At 45.1% G+C, this 20,481-nt stretch overlaps 2 protein-coding genes across 2 annotated transcripts in view; both read right to left on the bottom strand.

Moving 5' to 3' along the window:
• The window catches only part of LOC147099901 (uncharacterized), a 29,384-nt gene extending 12,776 nt beyond the window's left edge, over positions 1-16,608 (bottom strand). Inside the window, exons 1-6 of the mRNA XM_085968958.1 lie at positions 16,583-16,608; positions 11,722-14,266; positions 10,695-10,754; positions 6,792-6,902; positions 5,767-5,918; positions 3,353-3,539 (exon numbers count right to left, since the gene is read on the bottom strand). Of these exons, the coding sequence (XP_085825084.1) occupies positions 3,353-3,539; positions 5,767-5,918; positions 6,792-6,902; positions 10,695-10,754; positions 11,722-14,136 (2,925 nt within the window). The 5' untranslated portion in view covers positions 14,137-14,266; positions 16,583-16,608. The remainder of the gene's footprint in view (positions 1-3,352; positions 3,540-5,766; positions 5,919-6,791; positions 6,903-10,694; positions 10,755-11,721; positions 14,267-16,582) is intronic.
• Positions 16,609-17,697: 1,089 nt separating this feature from the next.
• Positions 17,698-20,228, bottom strand: LOC147099900 (uncharacterized). Its single transcript, XM_085968957.1, has 3 exons — positions 20,118-20,228; positions 18,275-19,108; positions 17,698-17,852 (listed from the first exon to the last, which is right to left on the bottom strand). The coding sequence occupies exons 1-3, from the start codon at positions 20,206-20,208 to the stop codon at positions 17,698-17,700; spliced, it is 1,080 nt and encodes a 359-aa protein (XP_085825083.1). The 5' UTR covers positions 20,209-20,228.
• Between the last annotated feature and the right edge of the window lie 253 nt (positions 20,229-20,481).

Raw genomic sequence — 20,481 nt, 5'->3', positions numbered from 1 at the left:
TCTTTCCGATGGGGTATACTCTTTGCCCAGTGTATGTTTTCAATACAATCTCCGTATCCCTCAGGGGAATGTGTGAGAATAACCTTTTGTAATCTTGCTTATTCATGACCGTCAATGCCGATCCAGTGTCCAATTCCATCTTCACTTGGACTCCTGCTATCCGAAGCATGACCCAGATAGTTTGGTGGTCCGCTGTGTTACCCACATTATGTATTTTTAGACAACCCAGTTCCTTACTGCTGGAGTCTGAATCCATCTTCTGTTCATCCGAACTGTTCTCTGTCACCTTGTGTACTTTTTTGTACTTCTCCTGCGGCGACTTTTTGCTGCTGGTCTTCTTTCCTGACCGGCATACTCTCGCTATGTGACCAAGTTTGCCACATTGCCTGCATTCTTTATCTTTGAACCAGCACTGGTTCTGGTCATGCGTTGTCCTTCCGCAACGATAGCACTTTACTGCGCCCAATGCCATTTCATTGGTGCTGAATTCCAATGGCCTTTGCTGCATTTCTGCAGTGCCTCGTGCTGCTGCCTCGTGCGATGCTGCAATGCTGAAAGCTTTGTCCAGCGTAAGATCCTTTTCCTCTAGCAGTCGCTTCTGGGTTCCTTCCCTTAGGAGCCCACACACAAACTTATCTCTCAGTGCGTCTGCTAGTCCTGTACCAAACTGACAGTACTTTGATAACTTGCGCAGTTCGATTAAGAATTCAGCGTTGCTTTCCTCTTTAAGTTTAATTCTTTTGTAGAATTTAAATCGTTCCGCTATCAGCAGTGGCGTGGGGTTTAAATGCTCCTGCAGGATAGTAACAATATCCGCGAAACTCTTTCCTACCGGTTTATCTGGTGTTACAAGGTTCCTTAATAACCCGTACGTCTTCGCACCCATTGAGTTTAATAGGGTTAGTGCTTTCTTATCCACCGGTACCTCATTCGCTGTACAGTAAACTTCAACGCGTTCCACATAAGTGGCCCAATCTTCCACATCGCTATCAAAAGCAGTGATGTTACCTGTTTTTGGCATCCTTGTTGAGTTTCCTTTCCTTCGGATTATGATTATTATTTTATTTTATTTTTCAAAATGGCGGCTTCCCGCGCTTGGCGGCTTTTCCCGCGCTTGTCTTCTTCCCCCGCCGACTAAAAATGGCGCTTACTGCGCTGTTGCCGTTCTTGCCTCCCAGCGGTCCTTTATTTTCCCCGACGCTGCTGCTCTTGTTCCCGCCGCTCCCGCGGTCCTTGTGGACATAAACGCTTTTCTGGCTGCTGCGCGTCGCTGCCCCGATTGCAGTCTGGCCCCTGACACCGGCTGCGGTCGTGTTCTCCGCCCTTTTCGTCGTTTCCCTCCCCTTCTCTTACTGACAACTCGGCCGACATCCCCCCCGTGCCGCTCGATCGGGCTTACCCGCCGCTGTCGTCGAAGGGATGTTCACTGATGTTAGACTTCGTGGCCAGAACCCAACCCGGGTTCCCGATTGCCTCCCGTGCTATGCAGTGCCCAGCAGGATGTTGAGGGTGGATGTCCTTGTTCGACGCCCGTTTCAGAGGTGAAGCTTCCTTTGATGCAACTGCCGCTAGGTAAGATCAGACTCGTCGCCACTGTTGAGTCTGTGCTTTCAAATGTAGTTATGCTGAATAACTGGACAGACTACAGAAATACTTAAACAGGTCTTTAGTAACTGAGGGTCAGGGCTGAACTGGAATACACTTTGCTCCACAGGGTTTATATACCGGTGTGGTCACCACCGGTACTACAATGTACAGGAGCCATCAAAAAGTAGTCCATCACCTTAAGGTATCCTCTTAAGGTGGTACAGGTTACATACACTACAGGAACGGATTTATGCTCACCCTAAAACATTCATGATACAAAAGACGATTTGAGATGTCCATTGTATCACAGGGGGAACTGTAGGATTCGCAAAAATCCAGGAAAATACAGTCTACATTGTAAAACCCCTGAAATGGCCACATTTTATGAACACAAGATGGAGTTGGCAGATCACATGACTCATTTCAGAAGGACATACCACTGCAGTGTCTTAAAGAAACCTGAGTCACCACCGATTAGAAGATTCCAGAACTGACTGCGATTTATATGGTAAAAAAATGGTTACAGTAGTAACGAAGTCAAAACAAAAGTATTTACACCTCAAGGTGTGTTAATTGCTAGCAAAATGCAAACCCATCTCTGAAATCGCAGAGCACAGACAAAACCTATTATCTGTACCAAACTCAGAGGGACACAGGACAGATCCCATTAGTTTCATTTACAAGACATTAAAATAAAGTACCCACTTTTGTCAAAGCAGCCTGCCCATTACTTTAACAAAAGAAAACCCCTGATTTGGCGCCAAGATAAGGGCAAGAAAACAGTATAACTGTTGGGGGAAAAGAGACATTAAAAAAACAGTTTCACACAGACACGAGGTCAAAGGCAGAGCAAGTGGAGAGGTTCGATTACGGCTCGAGGAGCACGGAGGGCCTACAAGTTCGAGCAGGAGAGCAGGTTCAGGAGCCGGTACCATAAGGAAGATTGGAGATCCCGGACGATACAGGAGCACCAAGGTCAAGGACAGTTTTAAAAACCCTGGTGAGCATAGAGGCCCAACTCCACCTAGCCGATCTAGTTGAGGTATATTGTAGAGACGGGAGGGTTTTTAATATTAAGGGCTTTGTAATTCGGGAGTGTTATTCATCCTTCGTTGTGCCGTGCGCTTTCTCCACCCCCGTTTTATTATATCGCTGATCTAGAATTGATGTATTATGATAGTCAAAGTAACTCTTGTGTGTTAAATTTTAGTTCCCATTGAGAGGCGTGTTCATGATTTTTGTCTGCATTGTTTCTTCATTCTCTATGTTTTATTCTCCTTAAAAATAAAGATACCTTTGATTTAAAACTTACCTTGTCTCACCTGATCCATTTGTCTTCCGAGTCACAAGTTGGGCCAACACATCAAGGTGGTCTGGCAATAAGCCCAGTGTCTAGAACCGGTGAGGGGGGGGAGCGCTTCGGAACCCTCACGAGCAGTGTGAAATCAAAAACCGATCTCGCACACCACAAGCTCGTTAAAACGACCCCTTACAAAATGATCCCACTGCACTATTTTGAAGAAGAGCAGGAGTTCGCCCCAGTGTCCTGGCCAATATTTATCCCCTCAATCAACAGCACTAAAACAGATTATCTGGTCATTATCACATTACTGTTTGTGGGATTTTGCTGTGTGCAAAAAATTACAGTCGTGTTTCCTTCAGTACAACAGCAAATACGCTTCAAAAAGTACTGTAAAGTGCGTTGAGGCCGTGAAAGGTGCTTTAGAAATGCAGGTTCTTTCTCTTTCATTAAGTGGTGCTGTACCTGTAAACGAGACAGAAGCTGAAACTTCTCAAATGGTAGGTATACCAGCAGGTTACCAACTCGGTGCAGGAATGTCAAAGGCCAATCGGTGACATCGCTATACCTCCCAGAATCCACTGTCCATTGGGCAAAGGCTTTTCTCTGGTCATCGGACAGTTTCCCAAAGATATGAGTAACCATGGACAATCTGGAATTAAGAAACATACAATTGTGAGTATTGAGGGTATTCCAATGCAGGGTGCCCTTGATACCAATCAGCAATTGGGCAACAATTTACAAAGCATGCATATTACCAAAACAAGGATTTGGCATAAATCCAGAGTGTAATTCTTTCTTAATTGACACTAAACTGGCCATTCAACACAAGAGGTCACAAAAGTTGCTGGTGCTGGATGTGGCAGGAAGTGCTTGGAGTTTGGGTTGAGGCACCATCATGGGATAGTATAAAGCACCTTCGCCTCATGTACTGATATGAAGATTAGCGATGTCACCTCCGTGAACCTGACGACAGGGTTGGCCCATGATTTTCATGGGTCCCTGTGTTCGTCTCCCTAAACTGGAGCTCATCCAAAACTCTGCTGCCCGTATCCTAACTTGCACCAAATCCCGTTCATCCATCGCTGACCTACATTGGCTCCCAGTCCGTCAATGCCTCGATTTTAAAATTCTCATCCTCGTTTTCAAATTCCCTCCACGGCCTCGCACCCCCTCCCTAGCTCTGTAATCTCCTCCAGCCCTACAACCCTCCGAGATCTCTGCGCTCCTCCAATTCTGGCCTCTTGCTCATCCCCGATTTTCATCGCTCCACCATTGGCGGCCGTGCCTTCAGCTGCCTGATCTAGAATTCCCTCCCTAAACCTCTCCGAACCTTTGACAAAGTCCTGTCCCAACATCTCATGTGGCACGGTGTCAAATTTTGTTTGATTACTCTCCTGTGAAGTGCTTTGGGATGTTTTACTACGTTAAAGCGCTATATAAATGCGAGTTTGTTGCTGCTCTTCTTCCACTGAAATACATGCCTCTTCCAGTGGCCTTCTAAATTGGTCAGCAGGCTTGCATCGTGACACGAAGCAGCACTGATCTAGATCCCATCAATTCTAAGCCCAGCCACATCCATTTTTTTTTTACCCCCAAGCAGCGCAGGATCACCAGAATGATACTGGGGCTTATAGGGTTAAATTATGAGGACAGTTTGCATAGACTAGGCTTGTATTCCCTTGAGTATAAACAATTCAGGGGTGATCTAATTGAAATGTTTAAAATGATTAAAGACTTTGATTGGGTAGATAGAGAGAAACTATTTCCTCTGGTGGGGGGAGTCCAGAACAAGGGGGCATAGCCTTAAAATTAGAGCCAGGCCGTTCAGGAATGAAATCAGGAAGCACTCTTTCTGCACAAAGGGTGATGGAACCCTGGAACTCTCTCCCCCAAAAGGCTGTGGGTGCTGGGGGCTAATTGGAGCTTTCAAGACTGAGGTGGATTGATTGTTGTTGGGTAAGGGTATCAAGGGATATGGAGCATAGGCGGGTAAATGGAGTTGAGATACAGATCAGCCCTGATCTAACTGAATGGTGGAACAGGACTGAGGGGCTGAATGGCCTCCTCCTGTTCCAATGTTCCAGGTCTGCCACATCGCGTGTGGAAGAGCCGGTCTAGACTTTCTGGGCTTACGAATTTAGCATGACGTGACAAAAACATGACAACAGGAAGTAATCTTTGTAGACCGGAAGTGGCAGCTGATAAGACTTTTAATAAATTACAGATGATCACAAAAATTTCAACAAAAACAGATTGGAATTTTTTGTTTTTAAAAAATAGGAATTTCCAGTCTAGCTATTTTCCAGTTTTGATTCTAGCAGATACGTGGAGGAATTGCTCTGGTCACAATGCGTGAGCATGTCATTGAACATTTTCCCAGTTAGAACTTTGTGAACGCATTTATGCTGTTGTTACACAAGAGGAACAGAGCAAATTTCCTACAACTCGAAGATGCGTGGTAATTACAGCCCGACTGAAATTGACCCAAAATTCCTGAGAGTTTCATTTGCAGTTTAAAAAAAAGTGTGAACAAAAAAAAGCAGCCCAGAATAATCACAGACTCTGGATAAAATTACAGTCTACTCCCTGATCGTTTGTTGCACTTAAAAAAAAATGGAATAATCCCATAACTTGAATTAAATAACATAGCAAAGTGGGTATTCAGTGCTTTAAAAAAAAAAGCAGACTTATCAGGTCATTTGAATTTGGAAGAGAGAGTACGCCATGTTATAATGGAGGAGTCTAACACGTAAACTGTAAGTGATGGTCCCTACAAATGGAAATGAATGTTGTGTGACGGAGAGGGAAAAGGAGTAAAATAATCAAACAAGGGAGTTAACTAAAGATCTTTAATATTGAAGGTATGTGTGACGCACACTTGCTCCTTGTCCAAGATCGCTGGAAAAGCCCGGATCTCAGATGTTGACAGGTGAGGTAGAAAGTGAACAAACTCCAGAATCATATTTGGGTCGACAACCAGGATTCTATTGAAGACCGATGCCATGACACTCTTCAAATCATCCCGAATCTGAAATTAAAACCAGAATTCTTAAACCAGAAATCGCTGCTTCAGGATCAAACTTATTTCCAAATGAAAACCAATATTTATTTAATGTATAACATTTTTAATTTTTAGATGTGAGTGTTTAAGATTCCCTTGTGTGATTTTATTAATAGGGCTCCTTCACCCACCGGGATAACTCCACCTTCAAATAGTGTTTCCTGGTCTTCCTTGAAAGGCAAGTTTGCAATAGGCAATATAAAAATAGTTGACACAAATGGATCAGCAGTCAGCTGTTACCATTGAGTAGGTGGATCCGCTGGGACGGGTGGGGGTGGGGCAGTCTTGTGCAATTGAACCGAGGGAGTGCTGCACTGTCGGAGGTGCCGCCTTTCGGATGAGACGTTAAACCGAGGCCCCGTCTGCTCTCTCAGGTGGATGTAAAAGATCCCATGGCAATATTTCGAAGAAGAGCAGGGGAGCTCTCCCCGGTGTCCTGGCCAATATTTATCCCTCAACCAACACCTACAACAGATGATCTGGTCATTATCACATTGCTGTTTGTGGGAGCTTGCTGTGCACAAATTGGCTGCCACGTTTCCTACATTACAACAGTGACTACACTTCACTATTGGCTGTCAAGCGCTTCAGGACGTCCTGAAGTTGTGAAAGAGGTTATAGAAGTGCAAGTCTTTTTTTAGTATCATGTTGCCTTTTTGGCTAGAAGCAGTGTGGCACAATGGGGCCTAAAGAGACAAAACACTAAATATGTACATAAAGTGGATAAAAGAAGTATTCATTCATTCTATGATTCCGTTTAGCAGTGAGATTGCAGTCAGACTGTTTTCTAGTTAATAGAATGTCTCGCTGTTTAATACTAAATGGCATCAGCCTGTTTACCTGCAGACCATTCCAGTTTGTGTTTAGGAGCTGTAGCAGTTGTTTTGCAGTTTGAATGTCGATTGCAAACAGCACCACTCGAAGATCGACTGCAGAAAGTTTCAGGTACTCCTGTTTTTCGAAAGAGAGGAAGAAAGAGATTTCTGAGGAAAAACACTTACTGAAACAAATTTCTGCAGAGTTACTAGCTGGTTAAGAGCAGACAATTGTCTCTCCTCAGATATTCTATCCAAGGTTTTAGTTTCGCCCGGGCTGTATTAGTGTGTACCACAGAGCCTTGCGAGCTATATGTAAAGGTTAAATCAATGCCCCCACTAAATTTTCACAAATGTTAAGTTAGCGATACAAACAGATCTTGACTTTTAATTGAAAGTTTTAAAATTCTCATCCTTGTTTTCAAATCCCTCCATGGCCTCGCCCCTCCCTATCTCTGTAACCTCCGCCAGCCCCACAACCCTCCGAGATCTCTGCGTTCCTCCAATTCTGGCCTCTTGCGCATCCCCGATTTTCATCGCTTCACCATTGGCAGCCACGCTTTCAGCTGCCCTAAGCTCTGGAAATCACTCTCTAAACCTCTCTGCCTCTCTCTCCTCCTTTAAGATGCTCCTTAAAAACTACCTCTTTGACTAAGCTTTTGGTCATCTGGCCTGAAATCTCCTTTTGTGGCTCAGTGTCAAAAATGTTTTTATTGATATTTTATTTCTCCTGTGAAGCGCCTTTGGATATTGTTGGGGGAGATGGCTCATCGGGGGAAGGCAGCAGCAGCCAACTTCCTGGCACCATGGATGGTCCTGCTGCACAGGACGGGAGGAAAAAGAGCAGGAGAGCTATAGTGATAGGGGATTCTATTGTAAGGGGAATAGATCAGCGTTTCTGCGGCCGCAAACGAGACTCCAGGATGGTATGTTGCCTCCCTGGTGCAAGGATGTCTCGGGGCGGCTGCAGGGCATTCTGGAGGGGGAGGGTGAAAAGCCAGTGGTGCATATAGGTACCAACGATACAGGTAAAAAATAGGATGAGGTCCTAAAAGTTGAATATAGGGAGTTGGGTAAATTAAAAAATAGGACCTCAAAGGTAGTAATCTCAGGATTGCAACCAGTGCCACGTGCTAGTCAGAGTAGAAATAGAAGAATATTTCAGATGAATACGTGGCTGGAGGAATGGTGCAAGGGGGAGGGATTCAAATTCCTGGGACATTGGAACCAGTACAAACTGGACGGTTTGCACCTGGGCGGGACCGGGACTGATGTCCTAGGGGGAGTGTTTGCTAGTGCTGTTGGGGAGGGTTTAAACTAAAATGGCAGGGGGTTGGGAACCTGTGCAGGGAGTCAGAGGAAAGGGAAGCAAGGATAGAAACAAAAGACAGGAAGGAGAAAAGGGGTATTCAATATTCAGGAAGGACAGACAAAAAGGAAAAGGCGGTGGGGTAGCATTGCTGGTTAAAGAGATTAACACAATAGTAAGGAAGGATATTAGCTCTGATGATGTGGAATCTGTATGGGCAGAGCTGAGAAATACCAAGGGGCAGAAAACATTAGTGGGAGTTGTATACAGTCCCCCAAACAGTAATGCTGAGGTTGGGGATGGCATTAAATGGGAAATTAGAGACGCGTGCTATAAGGGCACAGCAGTTATCATGGGTGATTTTAATCTGCATACAGATTGGGCTAACCAAATTAGTAACAATACTGTGAAGGAGGAATTCCTAGAGTGTATACGGGATGGTTTCCTGGACCAATATGTCGAAGAACCAACTGGAGATCAGGCCATCTTAGACTGGGCATTATGTAATGAGAAAGGATTAATTAGCAATCTTGTTGTGCGAGACCCCTTGGGGAGGAGTGATCATAATATTATAGAATTCTTCATTAAGATGGAGAGTGATGTAGTTGACTCAGAGGCTAGGATCCTGAATTTAAATAAAGGATACTACGATGGTATGAGGCGCGAGTTGGCTAGAATGGATTGGGGAACGTTACTTAAAGGGTTGACGGTGGATAGGCAATGGCAAACATTCAAAGATCGCATGGATGAACTACAGAATTTGTTCATCCCTGTTTGGCATAAAAATAAAACAAAAAAGGTGACTCAACCGTGGCTAACAAGGGAAATTAGGGATAGCATAAGATCCAACGAGAGGACATATAATTTGGCCAGAAAAAGCAGCAAACCTGAGGATTCTTCTGTGTGTCGCTGCACAGTTTAAGTGTGCACTTCAGTCTTGGCTTCTGTGTTGTTTTGTGGGGGGGGGGGGGGGGGTGTGATTGCACCAGACTGATACCTGGGATGGCAGGAATGACGTATGAGGAGAGATTGGGTCGATTGGGCTTGTATTCGCTAGAGTTTAGAAGAATGAGAGGGGATTTCATTGAAACTTATAATATTCTAACATGACTAGACAGACTAGATGCAGGAAGGATGTTCCCAATGGCGGGGGAGTCCAGAACCAGGGGTCACAGTCTAAGGATAAGGGGTAAGCCATTTAGGACTGAGATGAGGAGGAATTTCTTCATCCAGAGAGAGTGGTGAACCTGTGGAATTCTCTACCACAGAAGGCAGTGGAGGCCAATTCATTAAATATATTCAAGGAGTTAGATATATTTCTTAAGGCTAAAGGGATCAAGGGATATGGGGAGAAAGCAGGGACAGGGTACTGAATTTGGATGATCAGCCATGATCTCATTAAATGGCAGAACAGGCTCGAGGGGCCGAATGGCCTACTCCTGCTCCTATCTTCTATGTTTCTATGTTTGGGACGTTTTGCTATAAATAAATATAAGGGCAAATAGAAATGAGGTGCGTGGACTTCAAGGGCTGGATTGGAAAGGCCCAGGGGCCACAGTTCGGACTGTCCCGCTCCATGGTATCCCTTGTATAGGGAGCGATTGATCCAAGTACAGACTGGTGATTAGGAACCCTACTGACCGACAGTGCACACCAGAAGCTCAGAGGCATGCTGCCCGCCATATTCCACTGGTAAGTGAAGCTCCCTGGCCTCAGGATGTACCCTCTGACCTCAGGATTTACTCAATTGCCCATGTACTGTATACACTGAGTAAACTCAACAGGTCAGACATATTTGTGTCCATGTGGCTCACTTATGTCTCTTCTGCGCTTTAACAGGAGTCCTAACTGACCCGATGCCTTTAGTAAGCAATTGCGCTGCTTGGTCTGGGATTTCCATAGAATTTACAGCACAGAATTCACTAGATTGATCCCTGGGATGAGAGGGTTGTCCTATGAGGAGAGATTGAGTCGATTCGGCCTATATCTCTGGAGTTTAGAAGAATGAGAGGTGATCTTACTGAAACATACAAGATTCTGAGGGGGATTGACAGGGTAGATGCCGAGAGGTTGTTACCCCCTGGCTAGAGTGTCTAGAGCTAGGGGCATAGTCTCAGGATAAGGGGTCGGCCTTTTAAGAGTGAGATGAGGGGGAATTTCTTCACTCAGAGGGTTGTGAATCTTTGGAATTCTCTACCCCAGAGGGCTGTGGATGCTGAGTCATTGAGTATATTCAAGGGTGAGATGGATAGATTTTTGGACTCATGGGGAATCAAGGGAAGTGGGGATCGGGCGGGAAAGTGAAGCTGAGGTCAAAGATCACCATGAACTTACTGAATGGTGCAGCAGGCTCAAGGGGCCGAATGGCCTACTCCTGCTCCTAATTCTTACGTTTTTATGTTCTTAGAAACAGGCCCAACTGGTCTGTGCCGGTTTATATGCTCCACATGAGCCTCATCTCATCCTATCAGCATATCCTTCTATTTCTTTCTCCCTCATGTGCTTATCTAGCTTCCCCTTCATCTATACCTCTAAATGCGAGACTCCCTCTTTAATGTGTACAGAAATGCTACCAGCATGGAAAGGGTTGTGTATATTTGTTTAATACTGATACGATACCTTTACTAGGTCCACACCCGACGATCCTCCTCCCTTCTGCACCAAGTCCAATAGGACAGACTAAGGAAAAAAAGGATGCAGTAAAAGATGGTTGAGGGTTAAATAACGGAGTGTCTATTGACACCACTGTGTCGGCCAATGAGACGAAGTGGGACTTACAGCAGGACTCACAGCAAACAGTCTATTTTACAGCAAACAAAGTCTATTTACTCAGTGAACAGTCTGTTTAAACATCGCGCTACAGCAAACAGTCTACAGAGTCTATTTAAAAAGAGAGTCACTACGAAGTACGGCAAACAGAACTCATGACCGAAACTGCAGCAAAGTCTCCCGATAGAAGCAGGATTATTTCTCCAGCAAAATGCAGTGAGTGGAGGATAGTTACATACAAATTCTGTGCGTAAAATCAATCCCAGTCACTTCCAGGCATGATTGCCGGGGAATTACCTAATCATCTTCATTCTGGCAGGGAATAGCGGTGTCACTATATGCAGCCGATAAATATTGGCCAAGACACCAGGGAGGACTCTTCTGCTCTTTTTCAAATAGTACCATGGGATCTTTTACATCCACCTGAGGGGGCAGACGGGGCCTCGGTTTATCATCTCATCTGAAAGACAGCACCTCCGACAGTGCAGCACTCCCTCGGTACTGCACTGGTGTGGAGTGTCAGCCTAGATTTTTGTCCTCAAGTCTCTGGAGTGGGGACTTGAACCCACAACCTTCTGATTCAGAGCCAAAGGTGCTACCCACTGAGCCATGGCCTAAATTCCTTAGTCTATTGTTTTAAAAGAGGCTCTAACCCAACAAAGGAATTACACTTAACTGCATTAGCACATTTACTTTAACTGGGTATGGGGTTCTTACATTATTAGATGAGCCCAGTTTCAAAGCACATGACCACAATTTGCCACAAAATGTTATAAAAAGGGAAATCTCACAGAATCTGTGAATATAATCTGTGACAGAAGGGCGTGTAGAGGAGTGTAACTTAGTTCCTATAAAGTACAATTATTATATGCCTTACCCCAAAACACTGGAGCAACTCTTTCTTGATTCTATAGCTGCCCTCATTTTGCAGGTAGTTTATAACAGTGTGCAGGACACTACTTCTGGCATTCTGAATGACTTGCAGGATTGAGATTCGGTTATCTTCTAAGACCATTAAGACCATGATGATCTTATTTATTGCTTCTGTAAGGCCTGTTGTTAGGTCCTCAATAGCTGTGCTATGTAACATCAGACCGATGTTTTCCAAACCACATATAATTAGAGGAGGAATATCTCCTAACCGGAACTGTTTGAGCGGGCAGGTTTCTGATGCGGCCAAGCTGCATGTCCACTGGAGTTGTGAGATGACATCCTGCACTGGGCACACCTTGATATCTGTAGAATTGGTAGAGTTACTGATTGACATGCAGTCTGCTGCAACCCAAGTGTTCTCTGGATCGTTGGTCAATGCATGAAGCACGCCAGGATCTTGGCAGACGAATTTATTGAAATTGCTCTGATCGTAATCAAAGCAGAGCGCCACGGTGGTTGAATCCACTGGTAGCTCCGTCCAGGAGTTGTAAATGCACGTGGTGGCGGGATTTATTCCATCTGCTTCAGCGTGGGAGCAGTAGGCGGAGAACCAGGTACTACTTTTGTTGCTGAGCAACCCCCACAATAGTGTTGAATTGTCGCATGCAGCTTGTACAAAATTGTCCAGGTCATATTGACTACAAAATTCAACAGCGGCAGAGTCTATAGAGGAGAGATCTGCCCACTCTTCATATCTGCAGGTTCTGTTCTTACCATTTGCGTGAGGATTGTCCTGGATGTTACAGTGAGATTTTAACCACACGTTTTCAGGATACAGCAACAGCTCGCTAATCAGTGCCTCGACCTGACAAACGAATCGAGTAAAATTTGCCCGATCATGCCTCCAACACAAGTCTACTAGAGAAGGATCGACTGACCCTTCTGTCCACTGGCTGTATTGACAGTGTGTGGCCACGTCAGTACTGTTATTCTCCAAGATGAAAGGACTATCGCAGAAGTCAATCAGCCAAAGATTGTACTCGTTCTTCAGTAACTCCTGAAGAATGGCCAGGTTCTTGCAGACCTTGATGTTGAACTGCTCACTGTCACTATTGAAACACACCGCAACCACAGTGCTGTCCACCACAGCAGGGTGTGTCCATGTTTCATAATGGCAAAGATTTCCCACAGCAGTCATGAGATCCCCTTGAGTGGTTGGGTTGGCAGTGGACCCCAGAGGCATGTTGTCACTGCTCTCCTCTGGAATTACAGTGGAGACCACCGTGGAACTCAAAGTGTCGGCGCAAAAATTATTCAACCAGGAGTTGTCTGGATTATTCAGCAGGCTCCCCAAGAGTGATGCAGAGGTGCAGACTGTCTGGTTAAAAGCAGCTTGATCAGCCTCCTTGCAGAACACAACCATACCGGAGGCTACAGAAAGAGCATCCAGCCATTCTTCATAGTTGCAACTGTCCTCAGTATTGCAGGCAGATGGTAGCCAAGCATTGGCAGGATCCTGCTTCAGTTTATTAAGGAGAATCCCATCGTCGCAAACAGATTTATTGAAGTTTGTTTGATCACTATTCCAACACAACGCAACTATAGAAGGATCTACCGGCTCCTCTTCCCACTTGCTGTACCTGCAGAATTCGCTGCTGGCGTTCAAGATGGTGGAATTATTGCAAAAGTCCGCCAGCCAGAAATTGCTCTTTATCAGCTGCTCAAGTGCGGAGACGTCATTACAGATCACGCTGGTGAAATGGTCCCCATCATGACTGGCACAGAATGCGATCACAGTATCATTTACCGAGGAGAAGTCTGTCCACTCTTCATAATGGCAGTGGATGTCCACTCCTTTCACTGGAGGTGCGATGGTGGCTGGACTGAGAGTGGAGCCACCATGTGTGCTGTCACTGACTACATCGGTCATGAGAGTAGGGGTCAGCATAGTACCGGAATAGCTGGTGCAGAAGGCCTCCAGCCAGAAGTGAGCTGGGTTTTTCATTATGGTCTCCAGCAGTGAAGTATTGGTGCAGAAAGTCTTTCTAAAACCAACTTGGTCGAAAACAGAACAGAAACCAAAATCCGTAGAGTTGAAAAAATCTGCAACAACCCAAGTATCATAGTTACACGTCTGGTCATCAAATTGTCGGGCATCATTTGAAGGGGTATCAACTTTTGCTTTTGGGCTTGTGTTCTCACAGTAATCGACGTACAAGTTTAATCCTTTAGCCAGGTATGTGAATATGAAGTTAATTTTAGTGCAAACTTTATCGAGCAGTGGACCTGTCCCATTTCTCGCTAAGCCTCCTACGATACCGCAAAACACAGGCAGCCACGCCAGGTTGAATTGCTGCTGAAAGCCTTTGTTGCAAAAGGTTCTGTTAAGCAAAAGCAAAACGTGTCGATTGCAGCTCATGGGGAGTTCGGCAAAAACCCGGAAAACTTTAGCAGTCCTGTAAAGTTCAGTGGGAGACTGGTCACTGAAGATTTGCCCAATGTCCAGTGTAACAGCTTCAAAATTCCAGGTCAGGTTGTGAAGACGGCCCCTGTGTAGCACAAATTAAATATTTTTCAATAAACTGTGCATTCCAGAAGTGTCATCTGATCGTTTACAGATGCCAAACTGTGAACCCCGGAGATCTTGTTCTCATCACTTGTGTGATTGTAATCTAAGAATGAAAGAACTTGCATTTATATAGTGCGTTTCATGACCTCAGGACATCCCAAAAGCACTTTATAACCAATGAAGCACTTTTGAAGTAGTCACTGTTGTAATGTAGGAAACGCGACAGCCAATTTGCGCACAGCAGGATCCCACAAACAGAAATGTGATAATGACCAGATAATCTGTTTTAGTGATGTTGATTGAGGGATAAATATTGGCCCCAGGACACTGGGGAGAACTCCCCTGTTCTCCTTCGAAATAGTACCATGGGATCTTTTACGTCCACCTGAGAGAGCATCCGAAAGACGACACCTCCGACAGTGCAGCACTCCCTCAGTACTGCACTGGAGTGTCAGCCTAGATTTTTGTGCTCAAGTCTCTGGAGTGGGACTTGAACCTACAACCTCTGACTCAGAGGCAAGAATGCTACCCACTGAGCCACGACTAACATCACAAGGATACAATACGACTGAGCAGGCTGGATAAATACTTGAAGGCGGAAAATTTGCAGGGCTTTGGGGAAAGAGCAGGGGAGTGGGACTAATTGGAGAGCTGTTTCAAAGAGCCGGCACAGGCACGATGGGCCGAATGGCCTCCTTCTGTGCTGTAAGATTCTATGTGGAAGAACCTGAAAAGAGCAGGGAGTTGTCCTGTGTTGTGATCCTGGCTAATATTCCTCCCTCAAACAACACAACCAAAAAACATAAACAGTTCATTCACCTCAGTGCTGGTTGTGGAATCTCTCTGTGCACAAAATGTCTGTTGCTTTTACTAATAACAGTAACTGCACGATGCCAAGTGCTTTGGGATGTTTCTGAAATGTGATCAAGTGCATTATAAGTACAAGATTGTTTGTTCTTTATTTAATCAGAACCAAGCAAAGTCTCGCCTGCTACTCAACACCCTGACCCTTGTTCAACAAAGACATTGGGGAATTCGCATTCTGATTACAACCATGCACATCCTTCTCATTCATTTTTCTGTTTGATGCAATCATGCAACACTATCTTCAGTAACTCATCCACCTCACGCACACAGATCACACGATGCAAGGAGAATAATGGGACTGAGCTACAAAACTGTAACCTGACTGCTAGGTTTGACCAGTGTCACAACCTGTAAGAGTGAAACTCGATCAGTTGCTGATCATTAGATTGTAGCTTCAATCTCACACCCTGGTATTTTTTAAATAATATTCAAATGGTTTATATTTTCAGGGATTTGCTCACTGACACAAAAAATTGTGCATTTCCCCCCCACCCCCAGCCCCTCCAATCCTCGCTTACCCATTACTATAACCAGCAAACATTGAAAAGCGCCTGGGATCTGGGGCGGTGGGATGGATCGCAGGAGTGGCCAAATTAATGTGGATCTGTACCCCAGGACGGACAGTGTTTACTGTGGGTCTGTACCCCAGTACGGACAGTGTTTACTGTGGATCTGTAACCCAGTACGGACAGTGTTTACTGTGGGTCTGTACCCCAGTACGGACAGTGTTTACTGTGGGTCTGTAACCCAGGACGGACAGTGTTTACTGTGGGTCTGTACCCCAGTACGGACAGTGTTTACTGTGGATCTGTAACCCAGTACGGACAGTGTTTACTGTGGGTCTGTACCCCAGTATGGACAGTGTTTACTGTGGGTCTGTACCCCAGTACGGACAGTGTTTACTGTGGGTCTGTACCCCAGTACGGACAGTGTTTACTGTGGATCTGTACCCCAGTACGGACAGTGTTTACTGTGGGTCTGTACCCCAGTATGGATAGTGTTTACTGTGGGTCTGTACCCCAGTACGGACAGTGTTTACTGTGGGTCTGTACCCCAGTACGGACCGTGTTTACTGTGGATCTGTACCCCAGTACGGACCGTGTTTACTGTGGGTCTGTACCCCAGTACGGACAGTGTTTACTGTGGGTCTGTACCCCAGTATGGATAGTGTTTACTGTGGGTCTGTACCCCAGTACGGACAGTGTTTACTGCGGATCTGTACCCCAGTATGGAAAGAAGGGAAGGAAATTGAAAAGGAAGGTTTTCAGATAAAGGGTAATATTATATCATGAGGGGAAAGGTGGGAGGAGGTGATATTTATATTTTTATTTATTTATATATATATTTAAAAACACACAATGTGCGAGGAATTGGACACCTCTTGCACTCCAAGGTTCAAACAAATAATGCAGACTGCTCTGTAACTTACCAAATGAGGAGCTGGTTCAGATTCCCTGTAAAAACAGTGAATTAAGAGTTATACTAAACACAAAAAGTGGGCATAAGGAATCAAACTATAATGTGCTTCCACTTATATACAGTAACATTTCAACAAGGGTGCAGATCGGACAACGAGGAGGTTCGGGCAGAGGACAGAAGGAGTTGGTTGCCAAGTAGCCAAAGGAATATGAGGGAGGAGGTTCAACAGAAAGACCATTACAATGGAAGGAAGGCAGCAGAGGTAATGTTATAACGAGGGAAGGAATAACAGAAATAGTACTGGGGCAGATTAACAGTTCCTGCTGCTGGGCACAGCTCAGAGGGATATCCAACAGGTTAAAAAAAACTTACATTTCTACAGCACCTTTCACAACCTCACGACGTCCCAAAGTGCTTCACAGCCAATGAAGTACTTTTGAAGTGTAGTCAATGTTGTAATGTAAGAAACGTGACAGCCAATTTGCGCACAGCAAGCTCCCACAAACAGCAATAAGATAAATGACCAGATAATGTTTTTTTTTTTTTTTTAGTGATGTTGGTTGAGGGATAAATATTTGCCAAAACACCAGAGGGAACTCCCCTGCTCTTCTTCAAAATAGTGCCATGGGGTCTTTTACATCCACCTGAGAGCAGACAGGGCCTCTGTTTAACGTCTCATCCGAAAGAGGGCACCTCCGACAGTGCAGCGCTCCTCAGCACTGCACTGGGGGTGTCGGGTTGGATTATGGGCTCAAGTCTCTGGAGTGGGGGCTTGAACCCACAACCTTTTGACTCAGAGTCAAGAGTGCTACCCACTGAGCCACAGATAACAACTGTTAGAATTGCGCACTTGAAAGAGACCCACCCGATTTTCCACCCCTTGATTTATCAGGCAAAAAATAATCGTCAGGAAGTGCCATCAGTATGTGATCCTTCCCAGTTGACTTCTCTCTATCGGCTGCACCCAGTTTATCCAAAGCTGCCCTGTGTTATGACGAGTGAAGGGATGTAATAATGAAGGAGGAAATGTACAATAGCGATGACCGGGGTAACCCCTCCCTTTACTCTTCCACTACAATGCGCCTTAATCCCACCCTCAAAACAGCACGCCCGACTGGGCCACTGTCACATTTCCATTTCCTGCAATAGCCACCCTAGGGCTTTGTCCAACGCTGCCAACCAGTGGTGAATCATGCCTAATCCTGGGTACTTGTGCGCTGCAGACTCGGATCCTCTACAGACCAGGCCGAGACCGCTCAACCTCAACTTGTGTAGGTTCCCTGCAGCCAACAGAGGCAGAGGGGGAAGAACATCATCCCATTATGTCTCAGCCGGATTTTGAACCCAGGTTCCAGAGATGCAAGGCTCAACTCCCAGCTTGGGAGCCGAGTTAGCGTGTCTCATCTGGGTGGCAGTAGAGGAGCGACAATCGGATTCAGTGCCCCAGGGTTAATGAGGGAATGGATATTCAACTGTGGTCGCCACCCCTAGTCACTATTCTTCCTGGAAAGTGCATGTGTGTGTGGATATTGGGTGAGGGCATGATATTGGGCTCAGTTTGGTTGATGCCCATGTTGAAAAAAACCAACATTCACTGTCTGGCCTCACACATGAAGAATCCCAGGAGGAGGCAACACCTTCGGGAGGAGAGAAAATTGGCAGTAAAAAAATAAACGTAAAGTAATATAACGTGCCTCCTTACCTTGGGGACACTGTCCTTTTCCATTCAATTTAACTACATTGCTCGACAATAACATTTCCTCCAGGACAAAGCCTGTTGTCTTCAAAAGGATCTGTTTCGTAATGCGACAAAGGTAGGATTCAAACAATGAGAACACATTCTGACCAAAGAAAGACCAAACGGTCTTTAACCCATAGGAAAAGACCTGATGCACCTTCCCAATGAAACTCAACAGTAGATTTTGAACATTAAAGCCATCATTCCCTGTCATTGACCTATTTGCCCTCACTGTGGATGCAAGAACCATTCGGACATAATCACTGAGGGATCCGCTGTTCATAGTTGAAGCAACATAACAGGCTTCATCCTGCATGGACCTCACTAGAACTTTCCAGTTGACTCCCATTTGAATCAACAACTCTTCGACAAGTGCAAAGAAAGGTCCAGAGTCTTTGGTTTCCTGAAAAAGGTACAAAAGTAGCTGGGGCAGTTGTTGGAGCAGCCCTGAATTTGTCTCTCCAAACTGGCTACTATACAGAGCTTGTAAGATCATGTAATAAAATTCCCATTTGTTCTCTGGGGTGATGCTGGAAATTGCCATCCGGATGACCTCCAGTACAGCGGAATCTCCCTGGGATGTCTTAGCATGAAGATCAGGAGCCAAAAGCCTCCGCAGAGATCTGCTGAAACCATGGTTACTGGTGCGATTTACTTCAGGAGATAATTGGGGGCTGTTGTTCCTCTCAGTTTCTCTCTCTACCTCGGCTGGCGTCTCTGTGCTGGTGTGTTTCCCGAGTATAGTGTTCACAGATCGCGGCTTGGTTTGAGGAATTTGTGGTTTCTCAGCAAAAGACACTGAAGGAAAAATAATAAGAACACACTAACATTAGTTTTTGAAAACCTAAATTATTGGTTTTCGTTACACTTTCAATACATCTCTATACGGAGATGAATTTAAACCATATTCAATAGATACTATGTCCCTTCCCCTTGAGTATAGAAGATTAAGGAGTGATCTAATTGAGGTGATTAAAGGATTCGATAGGGTAGATAGGGAGAAACTATTTCCTCTGTTAGGGGGTGGACGTCCAGAACAAGGGGGCGTAACCTTAAAATTAGAGCTAGGCCGTTCAGCGGGTTAAGTCCTACTCCTGCTCCTATTTCTTGTGTTAAGATAATCAGTCATGATCTAATAGAATGGCAGAACAAGCTCGAGGGGCTGAATGGCCTCCTCCTGTTCTTATCTTCCTATTCATTTTTATCCCAGTGTCACAATGGCTTTTCCACTTGAATGGATAATTTTATTATTTTTGGAATTTTCTCCACTCTTCCGGTGAAGGTGGGCTGCAATCCCACCAGAATCCCTCAGATAACTCATCCAAGTGGCCAGTCTTCATGTACGAGCCTTGACAGCGAGTGTCCGCAAGATGTTCAACCATTGAGATCAACCCGGTCCAACTGAAAACGCAGGGGTTATGAGAGACTTGAGCAGAAAATCTAGGCTGACACTGCCAGTGCAGTACTGAGGGAGAGCTGCACTGTCAGAGGTGCCATCCTTCGGATGAGACATTACACCAAGGCCCCGTCTGCTCTCTCGGGTGGGCGTAAAAGATCCCAGGGCACTATTCGAAGAGCAGGGGAGGCCAATATTTATCCCTCAACCAACATCACTAAAAAGTAGATTATGTGGTTATCATCACATTGCTGTTTGTGGGAGCTTGCTGTGCACAAATTGGCTGCCGCGTTTCCCACATTACAGCAGTGACTACACTTCAAAAGTACTTCATTGGCTGTAAAGTGCTTTGGGATGTCCTGAGGTCGTGAAAGGTGCTGTAGAAATGCAAGTCTTTCTTTCTTTCTTTACCTGTTAATATACACAACAGGAGGAGACCAAGACCGGCAGTCTTCTTCATTATATTCTCCGACTTGTAACCTGTGCCTCCTGCTACTGTCATAGATGAGGCAGTAGTTCACGGGCTTGAGAAAGGCAGGAAACAATCATAAAACATTCTTTCAAACTTATTAAAAAATCTATTGCAGTAAAACGAATCTGAATATTCGGCCAGCATTTGGATCACATTTTTTCAATTCTCTACTCCAAATACAAAAAACATATAATCAAATAACAGAGTTCTCTCAATGTGGTATTGAACCACACAGGCCGGCAGGCCGCAGGTTTGGGCCCTAGTCTGTGCAGAGTAAATCAACTCAATGGCAATTGGGCTCTA

The sequence above is a fragment of the Somniosus microcephalus genome, chromosome 27 (genome assembly GCF_052327205.1).
Source record: "Somniosus microcephalus isolate GS21.2 chromosome 27, FLI_Smic_1.0, whole genome shotgun sequence".
NCBI lineage: Eukaryota > Metazoa > Chordata > Chondrichthyes > Squaliformes > Somniosidae > Somniosus > Somniosus microcephalus.
The sequence above is the reverse complement of the archived record's forward strand: the minus strand, read 5'-3'. Positions and strand labels throughout refer to the sequence as shown.

Excerpts from the sequence above, each read along its gene's own strand:
- LOC147099900 (XM_085968957.1), bottom strand. The coding sequence starts at position 20,208 with ATGACAGTAGCAGGAGGCACAGGTTACAAGTCGGAGAATATAATGAAG. Across the intron at positions 19,109-20,117 it reads CCTGTTGTGTATATTAACAG|TGTCTTTTGCTGAGAAACCA; the intron begins GTAAAGAAAGAA and ends TTTTTCCTTCAG. Across the intron at positions 17,853-18,274 it reads AAAAGGACAGTGTCCCCAAG|GGAACCTACACAAGTTGAGG; the intron begins GTAAGGAGGCAC and ends TGTTGGCTGCAG.